Here is an 18,923-nt window from a genome sequence, read left to right as displayed (position 1 = left end):
GCTGGAGAGAGGGAAGTCTGGGCTTCCCTGCTTAGGCTGCTGCCCCCGCGACCCGACCTTGGATAAGTGGAAGATGATGGATGGGAAATAAAAAATGCCAGCACTGTTATAAACATGTGATTATTAAGTGTAATAATGTATGTGTGGAGAGACGCAGCCGACGGGCCGACAGCGGGCTGAGAAACATGATTGTCCTGACAAAGATGGAGGCCAGGAGGCGGGGCATGCAGCAGAGGGGAGAGGCGTGACGCACGCAGGGCGGCAGGACAACAGCAATCAGCGCAAGGTGCGTACACCACACAGCTGCGCTCAATCACATCATCTGCTCCTGCAGCATAAAAAGGGGGAAGGAGGAACATTCAGGGGGAAGTAGGAGAAGGAACCCGCTGACGAGACCGACCACGAGCAACGAACGATCAGACCTGAGAGACGACGAGTCCCCGCCACGGACGCAAACCCCGGACACCGCGAACAGAAGCAGGAAACGCCCGCGCACTGCAAGGTGCGGCGACAAGAAGGCAAGAGAATGACATGATGATTGAAGCAATAAATCAGAGTCAAACCTGTTATGATGCGTCATGTGTTGGATGGCACTGCAACTCACACCAGGACGGCAGGAAGCCCGTCACAGTATGATATTAATACAATAATAAAATGCTACGTTTGGGGATGTGTAATATTGTTTTGAAGAACATCCTGAATGTTTTCATGCTAGAATAGTTTTAAGAGTGGGAAAAAAAATGAGGCAGTAATGACGATAATAATGGTTTGTTTTAAGCCTGTTTATGAATAGTTAAAGATAATTAAAATAAAAAAAATGGAGCTTACATCCTCAGTGAGCTGAACTCCAGCAGTAAAAATTAGATTAATGTGGAAAGGTCAAAAGTCAAATGTTTCTTCAGCGGCCGTTGGAAAGAATGCATACGTTTTGTTTTGACGTCCTTAAAGCTGCTTTTTACTTTCTGTCAACGCGGATTAAGAACACATTAGTGATCAAAACACATCACTTAGTTAAGATCAAGTGTGAGTGTAAAGTGTTGTGATTGTGTGAAAATGTGCCAAAGAACGAGGAGGAACTTTGTCCAACAAAAGAGGAGAAGGAGCGTTAGTTGTGTTACACAGAACGTTTGTTTACTTCTTACACTCACATTCTTACTAACTTTGTATTTATTTGTTACCACCATTCTTAAATATGTTTTATGTAAGAATGTGGTGTTGTTGAGAAGATGTAAAAATGGTTTACTTATTCTAGTTTATTTCTAAAATAAATTGTTTTCCTGAATTATATTCTCCTCACTTTATCCAGACAGTCATTAAGACAAAAGACCCTGGGAGGAATTTGCCCTTTTAAAAAGGGAAACCTATTCACTGTGGCAGGACAATATCTAGATGAATTGATCACATTTGTGTAATCGGCTATGAGGCATTTTATTCTCATTGTACAGCACTTACCTTTGGGCTGATACTGATACTGATACTGATACTGTGTTGACCAGTTTGATGATTGAATGTCCAGTACTGTAGAAATGTGTTTGGATATGACAATCCCTTTATTCCAAGCTATCAAAATGAAATGAAAAGTAGGTTCTAGAACATTATGTATGCTGACCTTGGCTTGAATGGCACATTTTCACAGCAGTGAGACCTGACCACACCACACGCTCCAAAACTGTTTGTCCTCCATGTAATCACCCCCCAGTGTTCCCAGCTGAACACAATTAAAGGAGGCTACCATGGCAACCACACCACAGCAACGGTCCCATCCCTGTCAACACTTCCTGGTTCTCAAGAGGTAGTGGGCGGAGCAATCTGCCGAATAGGAAATTCAGCATGAACTGAAGCCAGCAATCAATCAGTGAAAACAAAATAAAAACAATATAAGCAAATAAGGAAATTTGGCTCCAACATATCCCTTTAATTCCTGTCCGTTTGCTATCAGACTTCTGGCATTCCACTGAACAATCAACATGGCGTTGGATTGTGGTCACATGACTCCGTTTTGTCTCCTCTCTGTAGTTCACCTTGCACCTGTTCCCAAGATAGTTCTTTTACATTTAAAAACTTTGCTACTGCTTTGACGATTATTTTGATCTTCTCACTCTTATTTCTTGCCTGTTCTGTACAGTTTATTACGTATGTCTTCTTTCTATTTCCAGCAGACTAGTAGAACTTCTTAGGTGTATTGCTGCCCTCCACAGTCTATTAACAAAATGTCCTCCTCCTTCTGTCCTATGGCCCACACTACAGACTTGGACACAAACAGGACAGAAAGTAAAAAGCAGCTCTAAGGAGGTCAAAACAAAATGTATGCATTCTTTCCAACGACCGCTGGGTGGCAGCAGAGGCTCCATGTATCACCTGAAGAAACATTTTGACTTCTGACCTTTCCACATTATTTATCTCATCTTTACTGCTGGAGTTCAGCTCACTGAGGATGTAAGCTACATTTTGGCATTTTAATTATCTTTAATTATTCATAAACAGGCTTAAAACAAAACATTATCATTACTGCCTCATTTTCCCCCACTCTCTACTAATTAAAACTATTCTAGCATGAAAACATTCAGGATGTTCATACACACAATATTACACATCCCCCAAACGTACCATTTTACTATTGTATTAATATCATACATTATTACTTTGAATATTCACATGTTTATAACAGTTATTACATCACTCCCATAAAGCCTTTAAAGCTGAATATGTTTTTTACCATAGCTGAGCTTCACAATGTTGGAATATTGACTGCTGATATTAATATTCTTCTATTTTTTGGAATATTACTTTACTCCTTTTCTTTGCTCAAATGAACAGGATGAAAGTGTCTTTAATTGTCACTACTATCTATATATAATTATGTATATAATAATCTTCTATTCTTCACCTTCATTACCGCTTGATTTAACTCTCATCTTATTTTATCCAGAGAGAACTTGACCATAAAATAGATGGCTGCACATCAATAAACTGTCACTAAACTTCAATAAAACTAAATATTATCATATTTGGAGGTTGTAAAAATGTAAAACACAAATTATGATGGATAATATTGAAATGAAAGGAACAAAGGTAATCACATTTTTAGGAGTTAATATAGATGATGAAGTAAACTGGACACTACATGTAAGTCATATAAAGAAAACAATAAAAAATGGAGTGCTGTTGTGCTTGTAGCGTGAAAGCAAGACAACTTCGTGTATCGTTGACACACAAAAACGTGTGCGTCCTTTATTCTTTTAGAACAAAACAGAATGACTTAAAACACTCAAAAAAAATGGCGGGAACAACAAACCCCCACCTTTGGGAGAATCTCCTGACGGCCACTTAAAGGGGCCGCCCGAATTACCTGCAACGGAACAACCTTGTCATGTGCCTAATTGAACAGTACAGTGAAACAGAACAACATTGTCATGTGCACAATCGAACAATACAGTGAATAATAACAATAAGGTCAAGCACTAGGTGTGGCGAATTATGTCCGTAAAGCAACCGCTACAGTGCAATACAAAATTGAATAAAATACATACTTACAAATATTAACTACAATTATTGTACCCAACTTTATTGGAAGCATACATTGTTTATTGCATAAAGGTCTGGGGACATACATATAAAACAATCACACAACAATATTCATATTACAAAAGACAATTAATAGAATGGATTCTAGAGACCCAACAAATGATTCATAAAGTCACACATTTTAAAAGTAAATGATCTTGTATAAAAGACAACTGTTCAAATGATGTATAAAGTAAATAATAACATGCTTCCAGAAGTGGTCCAGAAGATGTTTCAGATGTGAACCAGTACATATGTATATCATATAAAGGAGTTCATCTATGGAATCATCTACAATTAGAAAACAAAATATGTAACACTTCATTGTTCAAAAAAACTTATATAAAACACTATTCTGAATAAGTATAAAACTGAATTATAAATATCTACACTTGAAATGTTTATTGTATGTAATATTTTTTATGTAGTTTATTTTCACCCTTTCAGTCAAATTGTTGTTTATTTTAAAATACACAAATGTGTATATTAACTCATGTACTTGACTGAAATAAAAGCACTAATCTGAAGTCTCTAATCTATAAATGTTAGAATCATATTAACAAGATTGTGTTACACACACAACAATGTCACACATGTTATATGTGCTGATGTTGTTAGAAAGTCAAAATGAAAGTCTGGACAGTTTATTTCAAATCCTGCAGTTTCATTTGCTGCTGCTGTTCTCACCAGCACACTTGTGTTTCTTACACTGCTACTTAGAAGACAATCTTTCACCACACACACTGCAACTCAACACTTTCTCTCCTGGGTGTCTTCTCATGTGTGCTACAAGCTTTGATCGGTCACCAAAGCTTCTGTTGCAGATTGAACAGGAATGCAATTTTTTACCAGTGTGTGTTCTCTTGTGTACTTTCAAACACCAGTTTTCTGTAAAACCTTTACCACAGATTGAACAGACATAAGGTTTTTCTCCAGTGTGTTCTCATGTGTCTTTTCAAAACCTGACTTTGTGCAAAACCTTTACCACAGATTGAACAGATATAAGGTTTTTCTCCAGTGTGTGTTCTAATGTGTACTTTCAAATGTGTACTTAGAACAAAACCTTTACCACATTCTGAGCAAGAAAAAGGTTTTTCTCCAGTGTGTGTTCTCATGTGTACTTTCAGACTACAATGGTATTTAAAAGTTTTGTGACAGAGAGAACAAGTGAAGTGAGTGTTGTCAGTGTGACATGTCTTATCATCTTTAGAGTCTTCATCATCAGTGTCAGGAGAGTGTGACGTTGTGTCCTCACTATCTGATAGTGGAGCTAAGAGCTTGTCTGCTTGTGATCCTCCACAGTGGTCTCCATCAGCTTCTGTTGTCATGTGTTGTGTTGAGCTGCTGCTTGGAGGCTCCCCCCCTCCCCTCTCCTCACTTTCACCTTTCACCTCATCATCTTCACTCTTCACAGGGACACCAGTCACTGGGAACTCCTCCAACCATTTAGGCTGACTGATGCCCTCTTCCTCCTCTTCCTCTTTAATGTGCGGCGGCTCTTGGTCCTCCTCTTCCTCTTTAACGTAGGGGGTTAGTGGGTCTTCCTCTTCCTCTTTAATGTGAGGGGTCAGCAGGTTCTCTTGCTCCTTAAAGTGAGGGGTCAGTGGATCATCCTCTTCCTTTTTGATGTGTAAGATCAGTGGGTCCTCCGCTTGCCCTTTAATGTGAAGGGTCAGTTTAACATTATGGGTCTGTGGCTTCTCGTCTTCCTCTTTAATGTGGGGGGGTTGTGGCTCCTCTCCTCCCTCTTTGATGTGTTGGGAATGTGGTACCTCTTCTTCCTCGTGTATGTGGGGGGACTGTGGTTCCTTCTCCTGCTCACGAGGACGATGTGCTTCATTGAGGTCTGTGGGACAGGAGAAAACAAACATTCTTGAGAAAAGTCCAGCTTTGCTCAGTCACATGAGACATTGTCCTGCACCAACATATGATCTCACAATCTCATCAGTTTCCCCCTCACAGCAGTCAGGGTACTTCCAGCTGACACATGAAGAAGACCTTCAGGGGAATGCCTTCCCAGGCCAACGTCCAATCCACCTTATTCATATAAAAACATCCTAAAAGTCATTCCTGCAATCCTTATTGGTAGACGCCATACATGAAAGTGTGCTGTTGTCCCTCTGAATAAGTCATACACACACAGGAAATAATGTACCACATGCCAGCCTCCACGCAGTAGTACTAGTGATGAGCTCCCCCTGCTGGTGGACAATAATTAGTCATTTTCACATTCATCTTTAGAGACATGTCTGTTATAAAAGAAGCATGAACACAGTCAACATGTTGGCCAAGAAAGATGACATCTGTTTTACTTTCATTTAGATAGTGTCACCACAGTTAAACTGGGAAGAAGTAATCAGATTACTGACTACACCTTCAAAAGATAACGTGTTTACTTTATTAATAATAGTAATAATGGATTATATTAATTTAGTGCGTTTCTAGACACTCAAATTGCGTTAGAGTGAGAACTGAGAAGGCATCATTCATGCAGTCCACACATTCAATCAAAATCAGAATCAGACAGACCGTATTTCCTTGAATTGCCGCCGGGTATATAGTATGCACCTGCCTAGAATTACTGCCTGGTCAAATTCGTTTCGCAAAATAATTAGCGCATGCTTAGCATTACCGCCGGCTCAGGATTAATGTCGGGTCAAACTCGTTTTGCAAAATATTATTTTTATTAGCGCATGTCTAGAATTCCCGCTGGGTCACACTCGTCACGTCACGAGTGACACTTCACCTGTCATCATTTTCAAAATGGAGGAGGCTGATTTCAATAATTTGAAATCGCATAAAGGGAAGAAGATTAAGAGCTATTCAGTAGGATTTAAGGTCCAAGCTATTGAATATGCTAAAATGAACAGTAAGCAGCTATGTTTTATTAATATACCGTAACTGCGTGTCAATTATGAGTCATTAAATGACTCCCGCCTCCTGGTGGTAGAGGGCGCTAGTGATCCTTCTTGCGACTACTCGGCTGCAGAAGAAGTGACAACAAGCAGCAAGAGTGAGCAGCGTGTGTTTATTTTTTCCTCTCGCTTGCACTTTTAACATGGAGGATTACATATATCTAAAAGAAAACATTTTTCTAAACTGGACTTTCAATCGAAGCAGGAGGTAATAAAGGGAGATCTCCATCGAGACAGAGAGACTTTTAAAACTGAAGAAAGATAAGGAAGACTTCTATAAACAAGTTATCGATGCTTTTGATCAGAAGGAGCTGCGCATAGACATCATTTATAAGTAAAGGTAAGACCATAATGAAGTTTTTTTTATTAAATGTGCTTTTCGTGATGGTATATATGGTTTAATAATAATAATAATTAATTATAATAATAACAATAATAATAATAAGTAGATGAGGCAATTGTTCAAGGAATTGCATGTGAATGCTCCAATGTTGGAATTGAACTGAAATGCTGACAGAATGTAGTGTGAATGTAAGAATAGTTTGAATGTTGGAATGGCTTAAATGTTGAAGAGTTTAAATTTCAAGGAAAACCGGAATTTGGTTTGGAACTTGGGAAAGTGTGAGTTTGAATGTCCAGGATGAGTGGAATGTGTTGATGTTGGAATGGTTTGAATAGGTTGAAAAATGTGGGGATGGTGCAACTTGGACACTTGTCACTCCGGTGGGTGTACGCATGTGTGGAAGGTACGTAGACACAGAAAACTCCCCCACAAGCATGTTTGTGTGATTGACAGAAATATTTCAAGTCAATGTCCAGAGGTATTAAAACATTAGTCAATCAATCACACAAACAGTCAATGAACTTTGCAGTCATGGATACACTGTGTGTTTATTTTCTCCGGCTGCGGCTCTCAAACTGCATACAAAAGGTCTTCTTTTGTTCGTTTGGTCCCAAAGCGTAAAAAAGCGCTGCCTCAATTCTGCTAAAATAAAGCGGGTCTGGGGGCCCAAACGTCTCCACTCCAACACGCATGAGCAGCTAACTTGGCTAACATTAGCAGGTCTGGTGATGCACCGCACGTGACCTACGGTGGCCTAGGATGGACAAACCAGACAATTCTCACAAGACCACAACTCTTCTTCTCTCAACTTCCCAAAGTAATAATCTAGTCAATAATCACTGAACTCAAAAAAGATAAGGCATATTATTTTAACAATGACTTTGTTCCAAGATGGCGCCCCCCGTGGCTGACGTCTTTGCGTCGTCCTCCCGACAAAATGTACGTTTTTTATTTAATATACAAACCCCGTTTCCATATGAGTTGGGAAATTGTGTTAGATGTAAATATAAACGGAATACAATGATTTGCAAATCCTTTTCAAGCCATATTCAGTTGAATATGCTACAAAGACAAAATATTTGATGTTCAAACTCATAAACTTTTTTTTTTTGCGAATAATAATTAACTTAGAATTTCATGGCTGCAACACGTGCCAAAGTAGTTGGGAAAGGGCATGTTCACCACTGTGTTACATCACTTTTTCTTTTAACAACACTCAATAAACGTTTGGGAACTGAGGAAACTCATTGTTGAAGTTTTGAAAGTGGAATTCTTTCCCATTCATGTTTTATGTCGAGCTTCAGTCCTTCAACAGTCCGGGGTCTCTGCTGTCGTATTTTACACTTCATAATGCGCCACACATTTTCCATGGGAGACATGTCTGGACTGCAGGCGGGCCAGGGAAGTACCCACACTCTTTTACTACGAAGCCACGCTGTTGTAACACGTGGCTTGGCATTGTTTTGCTGATATAAGCAGGGGCGTCAATGGTAATGTTTCTTGGATGACAACATATGTTGCTCCAAAACCTGTATGGACCATTCAGCATTAATGGTGCCTTCACAGATGTGTAAGTTACCCATGCCTTGGACACTAATACACCCCCATACCAACACAGATGCTGGATTTTCAACTTTGCGCCAATAACAATTCGGATGGTTATTTTCCTCTTTGTTATGGAGGACACTGCGTCCTCTGTTTCCAAATATAATTTGAAATGTGGACTCGTCAGACCACAGAACACTTTTCCACTTTGCATCAGTCCATCTTAGATGAGCTCGGGCCCAGCGACGCCGGCGGCATTCCTTGGTGTTATTGATAAATGGGTTTTGCTTTGCAAAGTAGAGTCAGTGGGCTAGTGGTTAGAGTGTCTGCCCTGAGATCGTTAGGTTGTGAGTTCAAACCCCGGCCGAGTCGTACCAAAGACTATAAAAAAAATGGGGCCCATTGCCTCCCTGCTTGGCGCTCAGCATCAAGGGTCGGAATTGGGGGTTAAATCACCATAAATGATTCCCGGGCGCAGCATCGCTGCTGCCCACTGCTCCCCTCACTTCCCAGGGGGTGATCAAGGGGATGGGTCAAATGCAGAGGACAAATTTCACCACATCTAGTGTGTGTCTGACAATCATTGGTACTTTAACTTTTTAACTTAACTTTAACTTGCACTTACAGATGTAGCAACCAACTGTAGTTACTGACAGTGGTTTTATGAAGTGTTCCTGAGCCCGTGTGGTGATATCCTTTACACACTGACGTCAGTTTTTGATGCAGTACCACCTGAGGGATCAAAGGTCCGTAATATCATCGCTTACGTGCAGTGATTTCTCCAGATTCTCTGAACCTTTTGATGATTTTACGGACCGTAGATGGTAAAATCCCTAAATTTCTTGCAATAGCTCGTTGAGAAATGTTGTTCTGAAACTGTTCAACAATTTCCTTACAAATTGGTGACCCTCGCCCCATCCTTGTTTGTGAATTACTTAGCATTTCACAAAAGCTGCTTTTATAGCCAATCATGGCACCCACCTGTTCCCAATTAGCCTGCACACCTGTGGGATGTTCCAAATAAGTGTTTGATGAGCATTCCTCAACTTAATCAGTATTTATTACCACCTTTCCCAACTTCTTTGTTACGTGTTGCTTGCATCAAATTCTAAAGGTAATGATTATTTGCAAAAAAAAAAAAAAAAAGTTTATCAGTTTGAACATCTAATATGTTGTCTTTGTAGCATATTCAACTGAATATGGCTTGAAAAGGATTTGCAAATCATTGTATTCCGTTTATATTTACATCTAACACAATTCCCCAACTCATATGGAAACGGGTTTGTAATTTGCATCCTAAATGTAAAGTTTTTGCATGCAACAGTGAGATATAACAGAGATGCACTTCTGGACATCGGAAAAGCTCACCATGAGCTCACTTCTAGTCTGACGGACTTCAACTTTCTGCTACAACGAGAGCCAGCTAACCACAAAACAACCACAACAAGACAGCGGGGCTACATGCTAGGCTAAAGGCTAGAGCTACACAACCACCACTACCTAGCCTGCTGCTAGCTAACGTGCGCTCACTCGACAACAAGCTGGATGAGCTGAGAACCAGGACTACATCCCAAAGTGAACTGAGAGAAGGCTGTGCTCTTATTTACGCGGAAACCTGGCTTTCGGACAGCATCCCAGACTCTGCTATCCAGCTAACAACGCACTCAGTTTACCGTGAAGGCCGGACAAAGGCTTCAAGAAAGGCGGAGGCGGGGTCTGTGTTTACGTGAGTAACAGCTGGTGCTCGGACGTCCAGGTGGTTGAAAGACACTGCTCGGACAACATTGAGTTGTTGATGGTGAAATGCAGACCTTTTTACCTGCCAAGGGAGTTCAGTGCAGTGTTTATACTGTCTGTTTACATCCCGCCACGGGCGGACTCCACTACAGCGCTGAAGCTGCTGCATGACGTCATCAGTAAACAAGAGACCCCACACCCTGATGCTGCGTTCACGGTAGCTGGGGATTTTAACCACCGCAACCTAAAGAGTGTCCTCCCAAAATACCATCAATATGTGAACTTTACTACGAGGGAGATAAACACCCTGGACCAGGTGTACTGCAGCGTGAGGGGAGCCTACAAGGCTGTACCCAGACCACACTTTGGACTATCTGATCACATCTCAGCTTTTCTACATCCAGCGTCCCAAGCAAGCCCCCCCAGTGAGTAAAACTGTTCAAGTTTGGAATGAAGACACTGAACTAGTGCTTCAGGACTGCTTTGGGAGTACAGACTGGGACATGTTCAAAACTGCTGCTCAGAGGGATGACGGTACTGTGAACATAGAGGAACATGCTTCCAGTGTAACTGGCTACATCAGCACATGTGTGCAAAACATTGTTCCCACAAAACAATACAAGATATACCCAAACCAAAAACCCTGGATTAATGTTCGGTCCAAGCTACATGCCCGCTCCACTGCATTTCTCTCAGGCAACGCTGAGGACTACAAGAAGGCCAGATATGACCTGTGTAAATCCATCAGCGAGGCCAAGGGACAATGCAGACTAAAGCTGGAGGGATTCTACTTCACCACAGATTCCCGGCGCATGTGGCAAGGCCTGCAACACATCACAGACTACAAGCAGGGGAGCAGGGGGGTCACAAACAGCCAACAATCACTGCCAGATGAGCTGAATGAGTTCTACGCACGCTTCGAGGTCCTCAACACCAACTAACAGAGAGGGGTTCTGACCACGGAGCCCACGCAGGACCCACCGCTCACTATGACAACAGCAGAGGTACGTACAGTTCTGAAGAAAACAAACCCACGGAAGGCAGTCGGCCCAGACAACATCCCTGGCCAGGCCCTCAGGGTGTGTTCATCAGAGCTGGCTGACGTACTTGCTGACATATACAACTTGTCACTAACACAAGCTGTTGTGCCCACCTGCTTCAAGACCACCACCATCGTGCCCCTGCCAAAGAAAAACACTGTGACCTGTCTGTTGCACTCACCCCAATAGTGATGAAGTGCTTCGAGAGGATAGTCATGTCACACATCAAGAAGACCATCCCAGACACACTGGACCCTCTACAGCAGGGGTCACCAACCTTTTTGAAACCAAGAGCTACGTCTTGGGTATTGATTAATGCGACGGGCTACCAGTTTGATACACACTTAAATAAATTGCCAGAAATAGCCAATTTGCTCAATTTACCTTTAATAAATAAATCTACTAATATATAAAAAAATGGGTATTTCTGTCTGTCATTCCGTCGTACATTTTTTTTCCTTTTACGGAAGGTTTTTTTGTAGAGAATAAATGATGAAAAAAACACTTAATTGAACGGTTTAAAAGAGGAGAAAACACGAAAAAAATGAAAATTACATTTTGAAACATAGTTTATCTTCAATTTCGACTCTTTAAAATTAAAAATTCAAACTGAAAGAAATGAAGACAAAAACAAGCTAATTTGAATCTTTTTGAAAAAATTGAAAAAATAATTTATGTAACATCATTGGTCATTTTTCCTGATTAATATTAATTTTAGAGTTTTGATGACATGTTTTGAATAGGTTAAAATTCAATCTGCATTTTGTTAGAATATATACCAAATTGGACCAAGCTATATATCTAACAAAGACAAATCATTATTTCTTCTGGATTTTCCAGAACAAACATTTTAAAAGAAATTCAAAAGAATTTGAAATAAGATTTAAACTTGATTCCAGTTTTTCTAGATTTGCCAGAATAATTTTTTTGAATTTTAATCATAATAAGTTTGAAGAAATATTTCACAAATATTCTTCGTCGGAAAAACAGAAGCTAAAATGAAGAATTAAATTAAAATGTATTTATTATTCCTATTTTCTTTCTTTAGTTTATTTCGAACATGAATATTTACAACACAATACAATACAGACAATAAAAATGATTTACAATTTAAAAAAAAATACTTGAACATTTATTTAGATTGTCAGGAAAGAAGAGGAAGGAATTTAAAAGGTAAAAAGGTGTATGTGTTTAAAAATCCTAAAATCAATTTTAAGGTTGTATATTTTCTCTAAAATTGTCTTTCTGAAAGTTATAAGAAGCGAAAAAGAAAAAAAAAAATGAATGTATTTAAACAAGTGAAGACCAAGTCTTTAACATATTTTCTTGGATTTTTTAAATTCTATTTGAGTTTTGTCTCTCTTAGAATTAAAAAGGTCAAGCAAAGCGAGACCAGCTTGCTAGTAAATAAATAAAATTTTGAAAATAGAGGCAGCTCACTGGTAAGTGCTGCTATTTGAGCTATTTTTAGAACAGGCCAGCGGGCGACTTATCTGGTCCTTACAGGCGACCGGTGCCCGTGGTCACCGCGTTGGTGACCCCTGCTCTACAGTTTGCCTACCGGCAGAATCGGTCCACTGAGGTTGCAGTCAACCCCGTCATCCACACCACCCTCACCCACGTAGAGGGCAAGGACACCTATGCCAGGCTATTATTCATCGACTACAGCTCTACTTTTAACACGGTCATCCCACAAAAACTCACTGCTAAACTCCTCACTGTTGGTCTGACACCAACTCTCTGTGACTGGGTCCTGAACTTTCTCACAAACCGGCCCCAGTCAGTCAGTATCGGCAACCAGACATCAGGCACAAAGGTTCTAAGCATTGGGACCCCCCAAGGCTGCGTGCTGAGCCCCCTATTGTACACCCTCTTCACACACGACTGTGTGGCGTCCCAGAACAACACCACTGTCATCAAGTTAGCAGATGATACTACGGTCGTCGGACTGATCACCGGGGGATCTGAGGCAGTGTACAGAAGGGAGGTAGCGGAACTGGTGGCCTGGTGTCAGGATAATAATCTCTCCTTGAACACAGACAAGACCAAGGAGATGATGTACATAGGTGGGACAAAGGTGGACAGGGTGAAAACCTGTAAATTCCCCGGGACCCACATCAGCGAGGACCTCACCTGGGATCACAACACCCAACAAACAATAAAGAAAGCCCAGCAGCGACTGTACTTCCTAAGAAGGCTGAGAAAATTTGGCATGCCACCCAAAATTCTCAGCAACTTCTATAGAAGTACGTTTGAGAGTGTCCTTACCAGCTCAATCACGGTCTGGTATGGAAACTGCACTGCTAAGGACAGGAAGGCACTCCAGCGAGTGATTAAAACTGCTCAGTACATATCAGGAGCAGCCTTCCCCTCACTACAGGACATGTAGTCTACCAGGGCCACCAGGAGAGCACACAACATCATCAAGGACAGTACACGGTCTCTTCAGCCTCCTACCATCAGGCAGACCATACAGGAGCCTGAAATCCAGGACTACCAGACTGACAAACAGTTTCTTCCCACAGGCCATCAGGCTTGTGAATGCTAACTTGTGAATGCTAGCTCCCTCCAACTCCCCGTTTTTACTTTTGTCTTTTTGAACAAAAGACAGCTACCTTGACCACCCCCGAACTGTGAACCATCACTGTAGACACGTTTCACCTCTGTTCACTAAAGACACTTTAACTGCTGCTGTGACCCAAGGTCACCTCCATATTTATACTGTTGACTGTCAATCAGAATGTGCAATAATGTTATGTTACTTACGGTGCCTTGTATATACATTTTTATTTTTAGCTAAGTACCGTGTGACTTGTTGAAGGGTGGACTAGCAAAGTAAGATTTTCATTGTATGGCAAACTGTGTGTTTAACTGTGCATATGACAATAAACTATCTTGAATCAAAAAGTGATTTGACGTAATATTTTGATATTTACACATCGCATATTTACACACACGCATTTTACTAGAATGTCCTTATGACCATTACATATATCAATATCAAGTACCTACTGTACTGTTTACTTGTTGAAATACCCTTTTTAGAGCAAATATCTGCCGAAATGGCCACTTTGTTGCTGCCAAAAATGTATTTTAAGTAATATTTTGATATTGACACATTTCATCTCTGCATATTTTACTAGAATACTCTTATGGGCATTACATATATATATATAAATCAAGTACCTACTGTACTGTATACTTGTAGAAATACCCTTTACAAAGCTAAAATATACCAAAACAACCACTCTGTTGCTGCCAAAATTTGATTTTAAGTAATATTTTGATACTGACAAATCTCATCTCTGCTTAGTTTACTAAAATACCCTTATGAGCATTACATATATCAAAATCAAGTACCTACTGTACTGTTTACTTGTTGAAATACCATTTTTAGAGCAAATATCTACCCAAATGGCCACATTACTGCTGCCAAAAATGTATTTTAAGTAATATTTTGATACTGACACATCTCATCTTTGCATATTTTATTAAATACTCTTAAGGGCATTACACATATATATAAATCAATTACCTACTGTATACTTGTAGAAATACCCTTTACAAAGCTAAAATATACCAAAACAACCACTTTACTGCTGCCAAAAACGGATTTCAAGTAATATTTTGATATTTGCACATCTTTTCTCGGCATATTCTAATGGAATACCCTGATGGGCATTACATACATATAAAGCTAGTACCCACTGTACTGTTTACTTGTTGAAATACCCTTTTAGAGCTAAAAACTACCCAAGTTGCTACTTTACTGCGACCAATAATTGATTCCAGATAATATTAACAATAATAACAAAATTGTCAGAATAATTGCATATAAGTTATAAAACAACTTTGTGTTCCATTGAATTCAGGTCCCCTGCGAGAAGACCAAAACTGTCTTTCATCTTATCAAACAAAAGGCTTGTAAAACTCCACTATCTGCGATGGGATGCAACATGGAGGTGTCGGTTTCTTTGATCTATTGACAGCCACAGGAGACCTTTTCTTGACCCGAGATCTACAAAGCGAAGAGGGAGCAGACCTGACGCAGCACAAGGCACCTTTTCTTTTAACTGTTTATGACCGAGTGCGACAGCCGTTTACGACTCCACTCCCTTTAGAAACATCTGCAGCTATGTAATCAGAAAAGGCCCAAATAGACGAGGACGTGTGGAACTCCCTCGTCAGAGCGTGGTGGGAAACTGTACGAAGTTGCAGCCCAGACGTTTCTCCTCATGAGCTAAATTGAATCCTGTCTGTGTTTGATTACTTTGCTCCTTGTCTTGTTTAATAGATGTCATCGGCAAAAATGTCAAAGCATTTCTCTGAAACACAATATTATACATTCTGAAAACAGTAGCAAGAATATACTTACAAATTTCAGAAAATGTCACGAGCAAACACTTTGTTTAAAAGGTTTTTACTGCCTTTTTAGCCCTTTGAGACATTTGTGATTTAGGGCTAGATAAACATTGATTGATTGATTGATACAGTACAACAATTCTAAATAACTGAAGAAACATCACTGATAAACATTGGAAAACTGTCACTGAACGTCTTAGTGTGATGTCAATTTGTGACAGACAAATGGTACACAGTTTCCACATGGTGAGGACATTGATGGTCAGACTCACTGTCTTACGGATTACCTCAACTTCTGACCTGCCCTGCTAAGACTGTCCGGTGCCACCCTAATGACAAACCCTGGGTAACACAGGAGGTTCAAGCTGTCCTCAACAAGAAGAAAGCTGCCTTCAGGAGTGGAGACAGGGAGGCAATGAGAGCAGCACAGCGGGAGAAGAAAGGACACGTGAGGAAGGCTAAGGACAGCTACAAGAAGAAGCTGGAGCAGAACAACGTGAGGGAGGTCTGGGAAGGTGTGAAAACCATCACAGGCCACAAGACAAAGACCAGAGCAGTAGAGGGGACAATAGAGAGGGCCAATGAGATTAAGAACTTCTTCAACCGGTTCAACCAGAACCGGTTGAAGTGGGGGGTGTCCTCCCCAACCCTCATCACAGCCACCCCCTCTTCTTCTCCCCCCCAGCCATGGTTGCAACCCCCTACTCCTCCTCCTCCTCCTCCACCAGACATTAGTCATCTCTGTGGACCAGGTCAGAGGTCAACTGAGGAAGCTGCATCCTAGAAACTATCTGGTGCGCACCTGAATATCTGGTGTGCACTATGTAATATTTAAGTACAGTCTTTATTTTACAATCAATTCATTTTTTAACATTAATTGATTAACGTGGACCCCGACTTAAACAAGTTGAAAAACTTATTCGGGTGTTCAATTGTACGGAATATGTACCGAACTGTGCAATCTACTAATAAAAGTATCAATCAATCAATTCCTACATGCAAACACAGTGTTGATGTTCAAACTGTGTGTAATGCAACAGTATTTAAAATTATTAAATATACTTGTTAAATAATGTGACTTCCTTGTTTTTTATGAATAATTAAGGCCTACTATGCTACTATATTTTAATGCTGTTCATGATGGTGGTACTTGGAAATCCAAGTATTTTCTGAGGTGGTACTTGGTGAAAAAAGTTTGACAACTACTGACGTAGTGACATTGTAAACTACATCGGCAGACACCATTTTGTTATACCCAAACGGCGTCTGCTCATACATCGCGCTTCCAATGAGATCCCGTCACCCCCCCGAGTAAAAAGGTTCCACAACCGTTCACGTTATACCAACTTATCTTATTGTCCATCATGTGAATGTTTGAAGTGGAACTAAATGTGATCTCTGAAAGGGGTACACATTATTACCAAAGCAGGGCCCCCATCCACATATACAATACTACTACATATCTGATGAAAAACAATATTATTGTTGTTTTTTTAATTATAAGTGTGCCAAACCACCTCTATTTGGACATTATCTAATGCAGGGGTGTCCAAAATGCGGCCCGGGAGCCATTTGCGACCCGCAGCTAATCGCCACACATTCTGCAAAAATTGCAAAATTGATAGTATTGCAAAAATTCAAAAAAAGATTTAAAAAAAGTGGAATGAAGTGAAATATAATGAGAAAACGTGGCAATGTTGACACAAAGCTGCCATGCAGGCAGTTTTTTTTTGTGTCTTTATCTTTTTTTTTTTTCCACTGCTCAAAAAAAGGACAAAAAAAATCTATGTTATAATGAATTATTACTTAAAAGTAATCACTTTAAAATGTTTTATGTCGAAAAATATTGCATATGTTGTGTGGTTGCTATATAAAAACATCAAAATTTGGACAAAAGAGCATAAAATAAACAAAATAATAGTTCAAACTTAAAATCGAAATATATATTGGAAGTTTATCTTGAAATTTAAGTGTTAAAAGTAAAAAAAAAAATCTCATACAAATGCATCACTTTATGAGTGGGGAACCTTTCGGATCTCAAATATATTTAGTAGGATTTTATTTAACTTTTCACTGTGATTACTCAAAAATATTAAATAATTCAAATCAATGATGTCCTGCATTATTGATCTTTGAGGGCTTGAATTGCTGAATAAAGGAACTCTCCTAAAGGAATCAATAAAGTACTAACTATCTATCTAAATACTGCATATTTCAGTTTTACTTTAAAAAAACAAGTTATGTTTGACGGAAAAGGCATAAAACCTTATTTGTTTTACTTTATATCAACTTCAAGTTGATATAGAGATTTACTGTAAGCATTAAATAAATAAAAAAATAATAATAATTTGACCTTTTTTTAACATTTTAGTGACTGAGGCCCTCTATGCTCCCCAGGAGCCCTAAGGATAAAAAAAAAATCCATATATTTTGTTATGGTTTGAAAATGAAAAATATCAAAATGGTCCCCGCATGCTTACATTTTTCCGTGTTCGGCCCTCTGTGGAAAAAGTTTGGACACCCCTGATCTAATGGAAATGACTGCTGCAAACACGTCATGTTCATGATGAAATATAAAGTCAGTAAAGATGTGAGAGTAAGAAGTCAACAAACCTGTTCTGTGTAACACAACTTGAGCTTTCTTGAAAACAGCCTCCAATAGTTGACGTAGTCTCTCGTTCTCTTCTTTTGTCCGAGAAAGTTCCTCTTTGTACTCTGCTATCGTTCTTTCACACATTTTCACACAACAAAGTTCCTCCTTATACTTTTCTATCGTTCTTTCGCACATTTTCACACAATCACAACACTTTACACTCACACTTGATCTTAACTAAGCGATGTGTTGATCAAATCCGCGTCTCTTTGTTAGCGGCTAACAAGCTAAGCTAACTAGCATGCTAAGCTAATTGGCGCGCTCAAACAACTATCAAGCTAAACGGGCCTAATAATCTCCAAATGTGGCTGAGACGAGTGGAGTTTATCCTGACACGGAGGATGAATAAAGTGTAGTTAGTAGCGATGTGAGGAGATGTGCCGAGGCTTGGAAGCGTGTGTGGAGAAAAGGAGGACTTTGCCGCAAAGCGCATGTCTTCCAAGCATGCGTCCGTAGGGGCGGGGCCAAAGAGTCCTAGTTGTGATGTTTTGAGCTAGGTTGTTTTCAGAACTACACTACCCAGCATGCAACACTGGTGACGAGCATGCGCGGTAGCCCCGTGAAGTGGTGTCGTATGTCGCCATGCAGACAGCTAGAATGTGGTTATGAGCACGCTGTGTGAGTCAACGTTGAACACGCCTCGTCTGCATTTATTACAATTAGACAGACAACACAATAAGTGCATTAAAAACAGTACTAGTTAATTATTTTCATGCATACATGATTTAAAGTAAAATACGGTTTATATATTTGAAATATCATTT

The 18,923-nt window shown here is 39.9% G+C and overlaps 1 protein-coding gene across 5 annotated transcripts in view; it reads right to left on the bottom strand.

Annotated features, from left to right (window-relative positions):
* LOC133546196 (oocyte zinc finger protein XlCOF8.4-like) overlaps positions 1-18,598 on the bottom strand; it is a 116,147-nt gene extending 97,549 nt beyond the window's left edge. The window contains exons 1-2 of one of the 5 annotated variants that reach the window (XM_061892094.1): positions 18,120-18,598; positions 4,956-5,410 (exon numbers count right to left, since the gene is read on the bottom strand). In XM_061892094.1, the coding sequence (XP_061748078.1) occupies positions 4,956-5,410; positions 18,120-18,294 (630 nt within the window). In that variant the 5' untranslated portion in view covers positions 18,295-18,598. Of the gene's footprint in view, positions 1-3,794; positions 5,411-5,501; positions 5,636-10,186; positions 10,326-18,119 lie in introns of those variants that run through there. The other 4 variants (XR_009805020.1, XR_009805021.1, XM_061892093.1 and 1 more) reach the window with 4 other exon arrangements.
* Between the last annotated feature and the right edge of the window lie 325 nt (positions 18,599-18,923).

This window comes from Nerophis ophidion, linkage group LG29, assembly GCF_033978795.1.
Source record: "Nerophis ophidion isolate RoL-2023_Sa linkage group LG29, RoL_Noph_v1.0, whole genome shotgun sequence".
In the NCBI taxonomy this organism is placed as follows: domain Eukaryota; kingdom Metazoa; phylum Chordata; class Actinopteri; order Syngnathiformes; family Syngnathidae; genus Nerophis; species Nerophis ophidion.
This window is presented reverse-complemented; position numbering and strand designations above follow the sequence as displayed.